At 43.4% G+C, this 14,482-nt stretch overlaps 1 protein-coding gene across 1 annotated transcript in view; it reads right to left on the bottom strand.

Annotated features, from left to right (window-relative positions):
- Positions 1 to 811: 811 nt before the first annotated feature.
- Fbxl7 (F-box and leucine rich repeat protein 7) overlaps positions 812 to 14,482 on the bottom strand; it is a 351,877-nt gene continuing 338,206 nt past the window's right edge. The window contains exons 3-4 of the mRNA XM_032898687.1: positions 10,520 to 11,131; positions 812 to 4,124 (exon numbers count right to left, since the gene is read on the bottom strand). Of these exons, the coding sequence (XP_032754578.1) occupies positions 3,388 to 4,124; positions 10,520 to 11,117 (1,335 nt within the window). The 5' untranslated portion in view covers positions 11,118 to 11,131 and the 3' untranslated portion in view covers positions 812 to 3,387. The remainder of the gene's footprint in view (positions 4,125 to 10,519; positions 11,132 to 14,482) is intronic.

Raw genomic sequence — 14,482 nt, 5'->3', positions numbered from 1 at the left:
AATACACTTAGAATAGATAGGTTGATGCCCCTAAAATCTTTCTAGATGCTTATGGTGAAGTCCTCCAATTGCTTCCTTTCAGCCATATTAATTTAATGCTAAGGGTTCAGACAAGGAAGAAAGTGATTTGACATTTTATTTCTAGTATTTTCTTCTGCATCTGATAACCATTTCTCCTCCTATACCTTAGTACTCCAAGACATTAATATATGGCAAACATGTTGACAATTCCTCGACAATTTGTAGCTAGAGTCAGGATGTATGCAAATCCACATTTATTCATTCATAATTCTGAAATACATAAATTTCTGGGAAAAGGGGCTATTTTTTATTATTCATTGTAGAACTTGACATGCGAATACCGACATGGATTAATACAAGGGTATCTATCATCTTTAATAATCTTAATTGTACTGAGCTGTACCCACTGATACAGAATGCTAATATAATTAATTAGGGTACTGTCCTAGATTCTCCATGGTATTACAATGTCCATACAATATGACTTCTTTTAAAATGCAAAGCTACGAATTCCGCAATCTCCGGGGAAGAGTTTGGATGAGGACCTGATGTCCTAGGTCAACCCATAATGTTTTATTCACTTACCTGACAATTTAAAGGCAATATTCTAAGGTCCATGGAGAAAATAGAACCGTGGCTTCAACTTTAAAGGGACAATAGCAGCAGTGAGCTGTGTGTCCTGTCACCAACAAGAAGTATTTATTTATAGCTTGCTTGTTTGCTTGCTTTTCAGTGCCCCAATCTGAACAGCACCCTCCTCAGGTAATATTATTAAAAAACTGGAACCGAGTCTGATTACCAACATATTGCTTTATTTCTTGATGGAAGTAAATTAAGGCTTTCTAGAGTCATACAGCACAACGTGATTTGAACATTAGAACTAAAGAGAAACAGACAAACAACAGTAAGAAGTGAGCATTCCATTTAGCAGAGCCAGGAGGGAAGCCATGTCTCCAAACAGATAACGTTCTTACCGAGGCCATTTGCTTGGTCTCAAAAGCCTGCTGAGCTGTTCCCAAGAAGCTCTGTTACAGATCCGTACCTCCACCCTGGTGGAGAGCAGAGGGCATGAAGAAGATGGGGAAGGGAGAAACTGGGAAAGACATATGTGCTGGGCAGGCAGCAAGTGTGAAACATCCCTTGGGTCTCACATGACAGACAGTTCAGGTGATGCACTCGGTCAGTGGTGATAAAATTATTACAAATGGCTCAGGGATCCACTTTGGACCCCCTGCTCGTTCTGAGAGTATTGAAGCAGATCACTGGCATGTCCCAGTGTCGAGGGTAACAGACAACCCATTGTGACTCTCCAAATCACAAGGTTTAGGTAAAGACACAGAGAGCAGAGGGGTGCTACCTTCAATTTCTTTCAAGATTCTAAACTCACTGGCTGTCCCACTCGGTGGCTGTCCCTAGATCCTGTCCCCAGCCAAAGCTTTTTACTTTCTTTCCTGACACCCATGATCAGCCATCTGTCCTGATGACAGTGTGAACTGAACAGGAAGCTGGCATTCACGGGATCAGTGACAGAAACCTCCTGAAGAATTGCCAGCTTATCCCATAACTCCTCCTTCCCAACACAAGACAAGAGTACACACCAGAGCCTACAGTGGGAGTGCAGTTGTCGAGCAGTGTAACAAGCTTGGTCTGTAACAAATGTAGCACGCTTGGCTTGGAGAAGCAACGGGGCTGGGGCTAACACATTGAGAAGAAGATGGGTGAACTGTCCACAGGGATGGAGAAGGGATATGACCAGAGAATACTTTGGGGGAAGCCCTGGGTTTACTTAAAAAAAAAACAAAACTGGAGTTTATGAAAATAAACAATAGGATTTTTTCTTGCTATCTGACTCCTTAAGAAATTAAACTAGCAAATTAGTTTCTATTCAGAAGGGACCATTTAAAAGCACATCAACTTAAAATTCAAATTTTGAAATGATTTCAATGTTCTGTTCCAAGACCATGGTGGGTGGACCAGCATCTGTCTCTCACCAGTGCCTCTTCTCTGTGCCTGGCACCTTGAATGAACAATATTGAAACACCTGGATGTCTGATTTACATCCATTAATAAAAAACACACAGACAGCGGGCGAGGTGGTGTTCGTACAATTAAACACTTATAAACTTAACCCCAGGAGGCTTTGTGTGGAGAAATAAATAGAAGACAGAAGTCAAAATGAAACGTGAATGACAGGACCAAGGCACCTGTCCCTGCTGGTGGCAGGACAGATGTGCCTGAAGCATAGCATATGTGCACTGAGAAGGTTTAGAAAAACCTTTAAGGACATGGGATCCCTTGGGACTCACTTGTTAATTAAAAATTATAAGGGTTCTTACTTGGGTTTGAAAATGCTCAGAGGACGCAAGCTGACAGAGATAGGAGCTGCCCGTGATGAGACACCCTCCTGTCTGAGTGGGATGTGGTTGGGTGAGGGAATGCTAAAGCAAGTGTGAATGTAAGTCTACACATCCAGCCTTGCAAAGGAAGAATAGAGGCCTAGTCCACTGTACAGATGCGGTGGTTCTCGGATGAGAGCACCAGGAGACCTCAGTAGAACCCAGTGAGGACTTACAGTGAGCCCATGGAACCTCCTGGAAACATAACTCGTTTACATATCCAGTTCTCTCACAAGTGCCACCCGTGTGTGCTTTCTACAGAGCTCTCTGCTCAATGGCATCTCTGAGCAGAGCATCTCTCAGTTTGAAAATGGGCATGCTGCTAATCCCCCAAATCTGGCCTCTAGTGGTGGAAATCTCAGAAAGGTGAAGTCTTTTGACCAGGGTCACAAGGCTAGTTACTTGGGTGAAAAAACGTGTTTCCTCTCACTCCATAAGGTTTGCCATAATGAACATAGGACAGCTCTTTGCACACATGAAGTGTTAATATCACTTTAACCATCATTTGCTTGTTGTGGGATTTAAGAGTGGGGCTTATTGACCATCGAGTAGTTTAAGGAGCAGCTTGAGAGAGCCTTCTTCAATGGTTAATGCTGCAGCTGCTGCAGGGTTGGAAGATGTGAGTGTGGAACTTTGGGGTGTGGCTTGTGTACAGGAGGGGGAAGGGAGAAGGGGAAAAGGAGTAAGGTGCATTTCTGAGACACAGTGAGCAGCCAGGTTGCCGAGCTGCATCCTTAGTGACATTTATCTAAAAATTAACTGACCAGAACTAGAAATTTGGGGTTCATCTTCATTGTTTGACCGCTTTTGCTCATGAGAAATAAAAAGTAAAAATAAAAATAAAATAAAATCCAGACTCCTAAGAACCTTACTGAAAGAAAAATAGCTGCTGTGAACGGGTATGGGTGCTTACATGGGACACTTTTACAAAGCACTGTTTGGTTCTCATTGCACAGTGGGAGCTGTCCCTTCAGAAGAAAGCAGGGTTGGTATGCTCAATGACACAGCGCTTGCAATGGCGCTTCACAAACCGCAGGGCCTCTACCGAAACTTCACAGTCCTGGACATTTAACATTTGCAGGTCAAAGCAGTTGGCAGCCACGATCTGCAGGCCCTGGCCAGTGATGCTCTCACAGGACTTGAGGCTTAGCCTCTTGAGATTGAAGCAGTTCAATGCCAGGGATTCCAGGCCTGTGTCAGAGACCAGGGGACATTTGCCAATGTCCAGAGACTTAAGTTTTGTGCAGTTCTTGGCAAGGTACTCCACACCATGGTCCGTGATGCCCTCGCAGCCCCTCGCGTTGAGGTAGCGCAATTTGCTGCAGTATTTAGCCACATAACGAATGCCCACATCCGTGATGCGGCCGCAATGGGCGATGCTGAGGTACCTCAAGCGGGACTCCAGTTTAGCAATCTCCCGCAGGCCAAAGTCACTGACAAAGCGGCAGTCGCTTACACTTAGCTCCTTGATGGATGTGCAGTAGATCACCAGGTAGCGGAGACCCTCATCCGTGAGACGGACACAGCGGCGCAGATAGAGGTGTGTGAGCTGCGTGCAGTGAGCTGCGATGGTGTGCAAGCCTTCGTCCTCCAGCACGAAGCAGTCCGTCATATCAAGGTATCGGATGGAAATCTGTTTGCCATGCAAGGGGGACAGTTTAATGGAGGCCTCCCGGGTCAAGCTGATGCACGTAACTTTGGAGCATCCTGCATAAAGACACAGAAGACATGCTCAGATAGACTTGCCAGAGTGGGAACTTAGTTCCGGGGAGCCATAACTGATTCCTATACTTTGTCTCTAGCCAAACCCAGGGGTTAACACTTTTGGTCTTGATCTCTATAGAGGAATATTTTAAGAATGGTCACAGCCCCTTGTCTGCAAGGTAGCTGTAATAAAGTGTGACCGTGTGCCTAAATATCTTGCTGTGACCCTATAATGTTTAGGAAGTCCCTAAGGGTGCAGCCATGATCTAGTAGCTTCTTGATTCAAGGAAACGAAAGGAAGAGAGAGGTTGGGAGAGAGAAGGCTGGAACTTGGTTGGGGAGACTTTTCTGGGTTCCCTAGGCTGAGAGTTAGTTTAGGACCACTTTCTACTGCTGGATCACAAAGTCAAACTTGCTGCGTCTCTGTGAGATGGTGTAAGTGGCTGGCAACCCTATGCTCCAGGAATAGAATGACGTGCAGTGAAGTAACAGGCAAGAAAAGGCTTTCAAAGTCATGGGATATTTGTGTGTCACTATTAGTGTACTGAAAGCAATGTCTGGGATTTGACACAACAGGCATTGATAAAAGAGAGCAGTCTCATCTAAATCGTTGTCCTAACCTAACCTGTCTACCCGTCCCTGTGCTCTGCTCTACCCAGAACTTCTATACAGTTGTAATTAAAAGCATAGAAATCCCAAACACCTTTGCTCAAAGCCTTTGGATGTTTTGTATGTGATGGTTTGTGTAGCTCGGCCCAGGGAGTGGTACTATTAAGAGGTGTGGCCTTGTTGGAATGGGTGTGTCCGTAGTCTTTAAGACCCTCACCCTAGTTGCCTGGAAGTCAGTATTCTGCTAGCAGCCTTCAGATGAGGAAGTAGAACCCTCAGCTCTGCCTGTATCATGCCTGCCTGGATGCTGCCATATTCCTGCCTTGATGATAATGATTGAATTGAACCTCTGTACCTGTAAGCCAGCCCCAGTTAGATGTTGTCCTTATGAAAGTCACCTTGGTCATGGTATCTGTTCACAGAAGTAAAACCCAAACTAAGACAGTACCCATTCTGCATTAAGTGTGAATTCTGGTGTAAAGGTTCTCCATGGGCTTCCCTGTGCTCTTACTACTAACCCTACTGTGTCCTTGCCTTTTCCTCATCCCCACTCCTGCCTCTGTCCCTCCCCTGCAGCCTCTGGGCCTGCACTATGGAGGATTCTTCCTCAGATAGCTCCAGTAGCCAACTTCAACTTTCTTAGGTCTTCAAGATAAGGTTTACTGAATGAGTTTTCCTGGACAGCTCTGTATAAACTGGCACCCCCGACTCTCCTCTTTATTTTAATCTCTCAGTTGGTAGCATCGAGTGTTTATCCATCCAGTTATACCTTACTTTATAAACATATAAGGCCAATTTCTATTATGTTAATAGTCAATATCCATTAACATAAACTATGGAAATATATATTTAGAGCCCATCCTATTCTATTACATATATTTTCTTCGTTCTTATCAGATCCTTGTTGCAGGTGCAGGACCAGGGACCTCACTTCAGACCACCCCCCCCAAACACACGAATTTTGGCAACTTAACTCAATATCTAATGCTTTTGAGTGAGTGGCAGAATAGTGATTTACTGTGGACTTTTTGACTTTTCTCTCACTCTCTGGCAGGATTTCCAGGAAACTCTGATAAAGCATAGGTCCTAGGAATAACAGGGTTCAAATGTCATGTGCTCCAAGGCAAGAAGTATAAGTTTTGAAGCATAACCAACTACAGAAAACAGATGCGCAGTGTGTGTGCACGCACGTGTGTGTGTGTGTGTGTGTTTGTGTGTGCGCACACGAGTGTGTGTACACACCTGCACATGCACGTGCAACACGGCTTCTCGGATGTGGTCAGCTTTGAAATCTGACCTTTACTTTTGTTTCTTTCTTCTACAATTTGGAATATCTTGAATTTTTCCTGTTGTGTTGCCTGTGAAGGTATTTTTCTATTATTCTATTACATAATACAGTTTATTCCTCTGTTTCGGTTCTAGTTTCCTTTCTACATTCTGAATATCTAGAAAAATCTGTAGTGTGCCAAGAAAGACAAAATATTAATGAAAATATGTCTTTAAAAGTTTCAAATATAAGAAAATATTAGTTTGGTACACTTGCAGTAAATGATTTTGATATGCCTGTAATTCTTTCTATCAATAAATTTTAATGTTATGGCCATGTCTAATTCTTATGGGTTGTTGATTTTGTATTGGAAAGAACATAAATATTTTCATAGTTCAGTAACACTAATGGATAGTTCTTGCATTCCTATTCTACAGACATAAATGGAGTCTTAGAAATCATTCATTTAAATCAGTTTCACAGAATGAAGCACAGGCCTCCTCTTTTTTCCACTCAGCCTCGAGCAAGATTCATGACTGCACAGCTTCAATGACAAGGGAGGTAAGATGACGACGATGTGTCAAGGAACAGTGGGTTACACAGAGATTTGCTGTGGCTGTGCCATCGAGAGGCAAACATGAAGACACTAGGTGAGTGTGCTCTTCGAAGCAGCTACATTGAAGGAGCTCATTGCAGAGAAATAAATAGCTTGGATGCACAGATATGAAGTCCAGATGTTGAAAGAAAGGAAGACAAACTTGAGAGAAGAGACGTTAGTGAGTGTCTGGAGGAGAGAGGAATGTTCATGGAGCAGAACTTAGGGTTTGGGGAAGGATTTATGGAAAATAAGGAATGGCTGGCTGGAGCCAGGATATGGGGGGTTGCCTTAAAGACCAGGATAGAGGGGTCCTGGGTGAGCATTATTGCACCAGGATGCACAACAACAGTTAAGTAAGTCTCGACGGCAGCTTTGACCAGTCTTCTTCACATCGTGATTTGCTCTCATTTATGCATGTATGTGTGTGAGTTCACCTTCACTTTTTCTAGAATGCTCGATCTGACCCACAAAGACCGATGGCTAACTTCTAAGCCTGTTGAAAACGATACAGTAATAAAATGGCGATACCTGCTGTTTATTGAGTGTAACGTGTTTCTCAGTAAAGCAGATGCAATGACAACACGATGAACTCATTGAAGTGCAAGGGATCCCTCTCCACTTAACCGTTCCGAGTGATGTACTGATCCAGGAGCCTTGCACTCTTTCCAGATAAGCATTTCAGGCTCTCGCACTTCCATTTTCACTTAACTACAAAACCCTAAAGCACAACATAAAATCCCTCCTCTCCGTCCATAGAGAAAGCTCATGACTTAAAAGGAAGGACCTCAAACCACGAAAGTAGCAGAGTGTAAATCCAATGACGTTCTAGTTGCCTATGTTGAAAATGCAGACTCCAAGAGCAAATCCTCTGCTCCCTAGACATAAGGTGTGGAAGGCTATGCCCAGGGGAGATTCCACCTGAGAAATGGCCAAGTCTATTAAGAGAGTGGTTGAGAAGGTCTGGGGGGCAGGGAGCTGAGCAGAAAAGGGGCTAGCATGGAACCCACATAGGTCGGTGCTCATTATTGTATGAACAGGCACTTTGTGTTTGGGGATCCGCAGATATTTTTGTAGAATGATGTGGATTTGAATCTTGAGAAGGTGACTCTTTGTGTCCTTACATGAGTTATGGAGAAACGTGAATTGCAGTAAAGTCTTAGATGGAGAGCAATTGAAGGTTTTATGTATGAAAATATAAGGCTCACGACTTGAGAAAAAAAATGTTGTCCAGAGTTGGATATGTGGAGCATGGATCCAGATGTTGAAAATAGCAGTTGATTTAGTTAATGTTCCTGCAGGTAGGCAGGTAGAGGAGAGGGCATGGACAAGGTACTGGATATTAGGGTGGCCTGGATAGGATTCTGCTGGTTAGAAAGAAAAGAATAGGGAGAGAAAGTGTGTTGGTCTCAGTTGTCCTGTTGGAGACAACTTTGAAGGAACTTTACTTGCAACAACTGCATTTTACATTTTGAAAATCAGTTGATTTTAATACATCCTAGTTATTTTTAAAATACCAATAACAGGTAATTTGTGATAATGACAGGATACCATATCTGACTATAGTAATTACCAGGGATTTGAAAATGTGGTAATAAACACAAGGCTTTTTTCGCCTGGCTAAATTTTGGCCAGGTAACTTCATGTCATCTGGAGGATTTGGAATCCAGATCAGAAAGTGAGACTTTCAAACCCAAGTTTACTGTTACTGGAGAGTTAGCCACTATCTGAAGCCAGCAGCAAACCAAGACAGGGTGGTAGTGAATAGTGAGAGCAGCTTTGGCTCCTCTTTAGCCTCTGTTTTGGCACAATCAGACAGCCATACTGGGAGAAACTTTCAGCAAGTGCTGAGGAAAAAAAAAAACCTTAAATCCAATTTGCTAAACCTTTCAGGTCCATCTCCACCCATCCATACATGAAACTCCCTCATAAGTTGGTGAGTCACAGACCCTTTTGTTCTTCTGCATAGATATATAGTTCTAATACAGTGTTAATGGCAACCTGTCAGGAAGCTCTACAAATATGTATAACCCAGAAAATGACGTCGAGGTGGAGGACAACTAGCAAGACTTAGTAATGCCATTAGCCAAGTGGTACAGCCAGCTCACTTAGGCCAGAAATGTCAACAATCTCATTCTGAAACAGCCAAAGTGCATTCAGCCATTTCAGGATTTCAAAAGGGCCTCAAAAGAGAGACCACAATTACTTGCATCCTCTATGAAGGACACCTGGGAACAGGCTGCAATAAAGCTGGGGATCCAAACAAGTCATGTTCTACTTGGAGAAAAACACAACGAAATGTTCCAATGACAAGAAGAGTAAAGAGTTTGTCGCTTTTACGTTTTAGCTAAAGAAAAAACATATCACGGTATCGCTCTGAGGGCTGAGTGAATTGTCCCAAATCTTGGTTTAGAAACTAGTCATCATCTACCACATCACAATGCTCCGTGTTTCCCAGAGTTCCTTGGAGGGAGAATTTAAGAAAGCCTCCTTGTTTCCCACTCCTGTGTGCCAATGGCTGCTCATGACTAATCGAACACTCAGTAATGATAGCTTTGTCCTGAAGCCAGTTCTCGTGCAAGAGCAGTAAGCAGCTTTCTAGCCAGGGAGAGAATTTGCAAAAATAATGGGCTGTCAGCTGGAATATTTTCAGATGTCGGCTTCTGACAGACAGAACAGGCTGGAAGCTGTTTTGCCTCCAATTTTTTTTTGAAGGGCATCATTTACCCCAGATTCTTGTAAATCCCAAATTCTATTTATTTGCCTGACATAGAGGATTTTGCTTCTTGACCCTTCCCCAACCATTCCTGAGGTCACAGCTCTTACTTCTGTTTTTTTAAAACTCTCTGACACATCTTTTACATTTCAACCTCTTGAATGTTCATCATTTGACTGTACAGCAGATGAGATGAAATAAAAGGTGTGTGTGTGTGTGTGTGCGTGCGTGCGCGTGCGTGCTATACTGCCGATCAGGCTGGGTCCCCGTCTGGCGCCAAAGTTTGACTCTGGGCTTTAATTCTTCCTGCCTAAGAGAGACTTTTAAGTAAAGCAATTATACTGGGATTTCCTTCCATTTTCAAAAGAATGATAAGTCAGATTCAATGGACCCTGTCCTTGTACTATGTAACTGAGAACATGCTTTAAAAGAGCTGTAAAATTAACCCAAAAGGAAGGCAAATGAGGCCATCATTTGCCCATGACAGGCTTCCCCAGTGATTAGGGAAAGTCAAGCCATTGTGAGCACAGTTCCTGGGCCTGGGTTTTACTCCCCGAGGCTGACTAGTCAGTTCAGGATTTGCATTCGGGGCATCTAGGTGGCTTTTACCGTGGATCACAGGCCCCACTGACTTAATGAATACGGAGGCTAGTTTCTGAACTACCTGTTTAACGACCTATTTCCTTCTATTTGCCTTAACTGACAATTTGTTTTCCATTATGCATGGTTGTTCTGGAGTGCAAGGATACATTTCAGGTATACTGACCAGATACATCAGGACCAAGGTGCCCCCAGTTTTCTCAAGATGTTAAAATGCAAGGGCTACTTCCACAACTTTCTAACCAGTTAGCCTATTTACCATTCACTGTATATCCCTGGTAAGGAAACCCTGGGGGCTGGAGAGAAGGCTCCGTGGTTAAGAGTGTATACACTGCTCTTCCAGAGGACCTGAGGTTAGATCTCAGCATCCATGTTGGGCCACCTTCAAATACCTTAACTCCAGCTTCAGGGGACATAGTACCTCCCTGTGGACTCTGTGCACTTGCACTCACATGCACACACCTACACACAGATAAACATACATATAGTTTTAAAAAACATTAGAATAAATATTAATAAAAGAAGGGGATCCTATATGGGGTAGTAATATCTGTACTACTCCGAGATGGTGCATTAGGAATGCCCAGATTTTGAGGTCACTTTCCATTTACCTGACACATCCAGATGCTCCAGATTGGGGCAGAGGGACACCACATCAAAGACCGCCTCATTGGAGATATTGTAACATCCTGAGACTTCCAGGCGTCTCAGTTCCGGACAGCACTGTGCAATGGTATAAAGCCCTCGGTCTGTGAGCCGCCGGCAGCCACTGACAATGACAGTCTCCAACATCAGACACACATTGGGAGTGTCCTGGCAAAGCCTGCGGGTCAGTACTTTCAGGGCACGGTCCACATTGATGGTCTCGCCAGTGAGACGGATAGTCCTCCAGAGGCGCGGGTCCCAGGCCAGGTTGTACCAGCGGCGGCACACACGTGCACAGCGACATAGCTGGTTGGTGGGCAGGAAGGAGAAGATCTGCACCATGGAGTGGTCCGGGAGTCGGTCTATGCTGGCTTGCTCTTTCTGGGGTCTGGAAGCGAGCCGAATGAGTGGATGAGTGAGACGGGTCGGGGGTGGGGAATGAACCATAGCCACTGTCTCCCCGGTGATGGAGGATGAAGATGTGGACGAGCCCCTTCCATTCTGAAATCCTGGCAAAGCTGGTGGACATATCAAGGCTGGGCTGGGCGTGCTCAGTGTGCGCATGCTCAAGTCAGAATCTGGCAAAGGAAAGAGAACAAACCGTTAAGAATGAGGGGGTTTATAGAACCTTGAGCTAGAAGGAAAAGACACACAGGGGCAACGGTCACACTCCCTGATGGCCTTCACTCCTGGCCTCCTTCAGAACACAAGTAGCATGGCCACCCTTCTGTGAAGATTCTAACAGTCACGCTCCACACAAGGGTTATAGCAAACTGCAACATTCTCTGGTGAGGCCTGGCCTTTCTTTACATTTCAGTGGCTCAGCCCTGACAAGGTCATGCACAAGCAGTCATAAACAACAGGGATAAAACAGGCATGACCGCCACAATCTTGTCTCACAAAAATAGACCAGTTGGAGAAGCCCTTGTGCAGAGGAAACCTTACCAGGACCCGATTTTTCCTAACATGTATTGAAGAGGCAGTTGATTGTACTGCATTTTACTAGTGAGGGGGATGTGTTTCTGAATACATCCTAGGGCGTAAGTGTAGAACCCATCTGCTTTGTGATTTCACTTGCTCTGCCACGCTGACCCTTGGATTCTGAGGACAGTTTCCCAGAGTAGGGGAGCCACCAGGCTTTTGGTGTCAGGCCAGGCTAAAGTCCTCAGAAGTTCATTCTTCCTTCTAACTAATTTTATTTACTTTGCATTTGAACATTGAAAGCCCTATTCTGTTCCTTGAAACCAGAGAGTTCTCTTGATGAGGACACAAGTAAACTCAAAGTTTTCGAGGGGATTAAGAATCCTTCAGAGGACTAGAGATAGCGCATGAGTTAAGAGCATGTGATGTTCTTTCAGAGGACCTGAGCTCAGCTCCCAACACTGATTTTTTTAGGTGGCTCACGATGGTCTGTAACTCTAACTGCATATGTTATTCTGTGGCCACCAGCGCTCACATGAACAAGCCCATACACAGACACATATGCACAATTAAAAATAAATCTAAAAGAAAGAATTCTTCATATTACCCAGAGAATGATCCAGTTCATTTCCCTTTTACTATGTACAAAAACTTAGTCTCTCTCTACAAACAAACAGTATATATTTTATATAAAGATTATTTAGGAAATAATGAGCTCAATATATTTTTATAAATATGCACTTATAAACTCATATGCCCATATGTATTTATGTGTGTAGAGACAGAGACAGAAAATTCATTTTTAAAATATATTCTTCTAACTGGAAAATAAAATATTTGGCTAAATTGTGACTCAATCATTTTCACCTGTCATTATAATTCTAAAGATTTAATTCTTTTGTGAATTCAGGGACAAGGAACAGTAAGTCTTTAAGGAAAGAAAATCTTGAGCATACAAGTAAATTATGGATCTCAAAGCGGCCTCCGACCTACCATACCACCAATCCACACCATCACATGTCCCCGAGGAATTAGCTGTGATGCCGGTCAGTATTTTTCCTACAAGGGTGAACAACTAACTTACTTTGGGCAGGAGGAGGGACAATCTGATGCTCTTAATCCTGATGCTGAAGGGGCTACGAAGGCTCTGAAATACCTCTCTTGCTGGCCTAGGCTTCATTCACCTTGGAGGGATGTTTAAGAGTGACTGTAGAACACTGCGTAGTAAGCACTGAATTGTAAGGTAGACTCACACTAAGCTTAGTGGAGGGAACAGATGGCTTTTTACAACAGGAGTCTTTCCTTGCTACACTTTCCTTTACCCTTACACCTCGGCCCTGAGGGGGATAGTAGGATCCATGCTGATTGCTCAGAAGAGCTGTGCCTCAGATGACTATTTTCGTCATTTCCTTGCTTCCTCTCTCTGTAAACATATCTGGGTGTTATAAGACTCCATACCCAGAATGAGAAGGCAGCTTCACAACTTTGAGGAATACTCTGGGTGGGAAAAATCAGGAAGCTCTTTCTTGCCAGCCCACCTAGAATTTATTCACAGGAACTCCAGAAGGAAGTCAACAGGTCTTCATTGTTTGCATGGTGTGTGTGTGTGTGTGTGTGTGTGTGTGTGTGTGTGTGTGTGTGTGTGCTGTGTAGGGCAGAGGATTTGTTCCAAGAAAGCTGATACGTATTTTACCAGGAGCACATAGCCAGATTTGTTGGGTTCCTCAGGCTGACTTTGCCATTGGTAGAGAATGCTTTGAGAGTTGTTGGGAGGATATAATCACAATGGAATAAATAGCACCTGATATTTACAAAACAATAAAATGACGGCCTAAGCTTGAGATATGCACACCTAGAAGTTGCCATAAAATACCTTCCTTGATATTGTCTCAAACATAGAAATCCACATATTAAATTTAAAAGGTGAATCATATGTGTATGTGCATTTGCATTTAAACATGCATTTGATTATATTGGATTACATATAAATGCCTGCTAGAAAATAAGTCAAAGAGTTATTTGCTGACACTACATATGGCTTACAGAAACAGATGGCTCACAGAGCTGTCAAGATACCATGCCATGTTGGTACACTGGAAAAACAGAATATGGGATCCACTTCAAACAGGAACCACCAATGTCTCCGGTAGCAGTTATGATCTGCACCGGCGAACATAGAAACACCAACTCCATTCTTTATACATAATTTTTCTTTCCCTTGATCCTTTGTGGCTTAGCAGCTAAGCAGCATTGGTATTAGCTGCTGAGTTTTTCAAGTCAGCTTAGAAACCAGCCCCTTGTGCCAAGACAGCAAACGCACTTGGAAGGGGAGCTCAGGGATGCTGCGACATGGAGACAACCTCCTCCTATCTCCAACATCGGGATACTACAAGTAGAAAGTTGGCCAGTTACATGTGAACTGAGACTGTACACACATTAACTTGTTTTTAGTCTGAAATATCTATTCTTAGTGAAAGTCTACCTACTTGCCACCTTGAATCACAAGCTCATGATTTATTTTAGCAGGAAAGTGCTATATACTGAACTAAATGCAATTTAACCCCAACTCAGAGAGGGCATTAGTGGTCATCTTAATACGGAACAGGCTTTGTGTTTGTTTATGTAAAAAGTCAGCTGTCAAATCTTATCTTTTTTTTTTTTTTTTTTTTTTTTTTGCCTTCTCATTGAGACGAGGACATTATGTATGCACTGTCAAGGGTGTGTTTTGAAAAGGGAGAATAAGATTGGCTTCTATTAAGTGTCACTTAATTCAGCACCAGTTGTTATTAAATTCCACTTTATGGGAGTTGAAGGAGTTGCTCAGTGGTTAAGCACTTGCTGCTCTTCCTAAGGACCTGGGTTCAATACCTGGCACCCACACAGTGACTCCAGTCTCAGAAGATCCAATGCCTTCTTCTGGTCTTGGCAGTCACCCAACATGCACATGGACATACATGCGGACAAAATCCCTCCATACACAAAGTAATAAAATTTTTAGACTTCTATTA

The sequence above is a fragment of the Rattus rattus genome, chromosome 3, assembly GCF_011064425.1.
Source record: "Rattus rattus isolate New Zealand chromosome 3, Rrattus_CSIRO_v1, whole genome shotgun sequence".
Taxonomy (NCBI): domain Eukaryota; kingdom Metazoa; phylum Chordata; class Mammalia; order Rodentia; family Muridae; genus Rattus; species Rattus rattus.
This window is presented reverse-complemented; position numbering and strand designations above follow the sequence as displayed.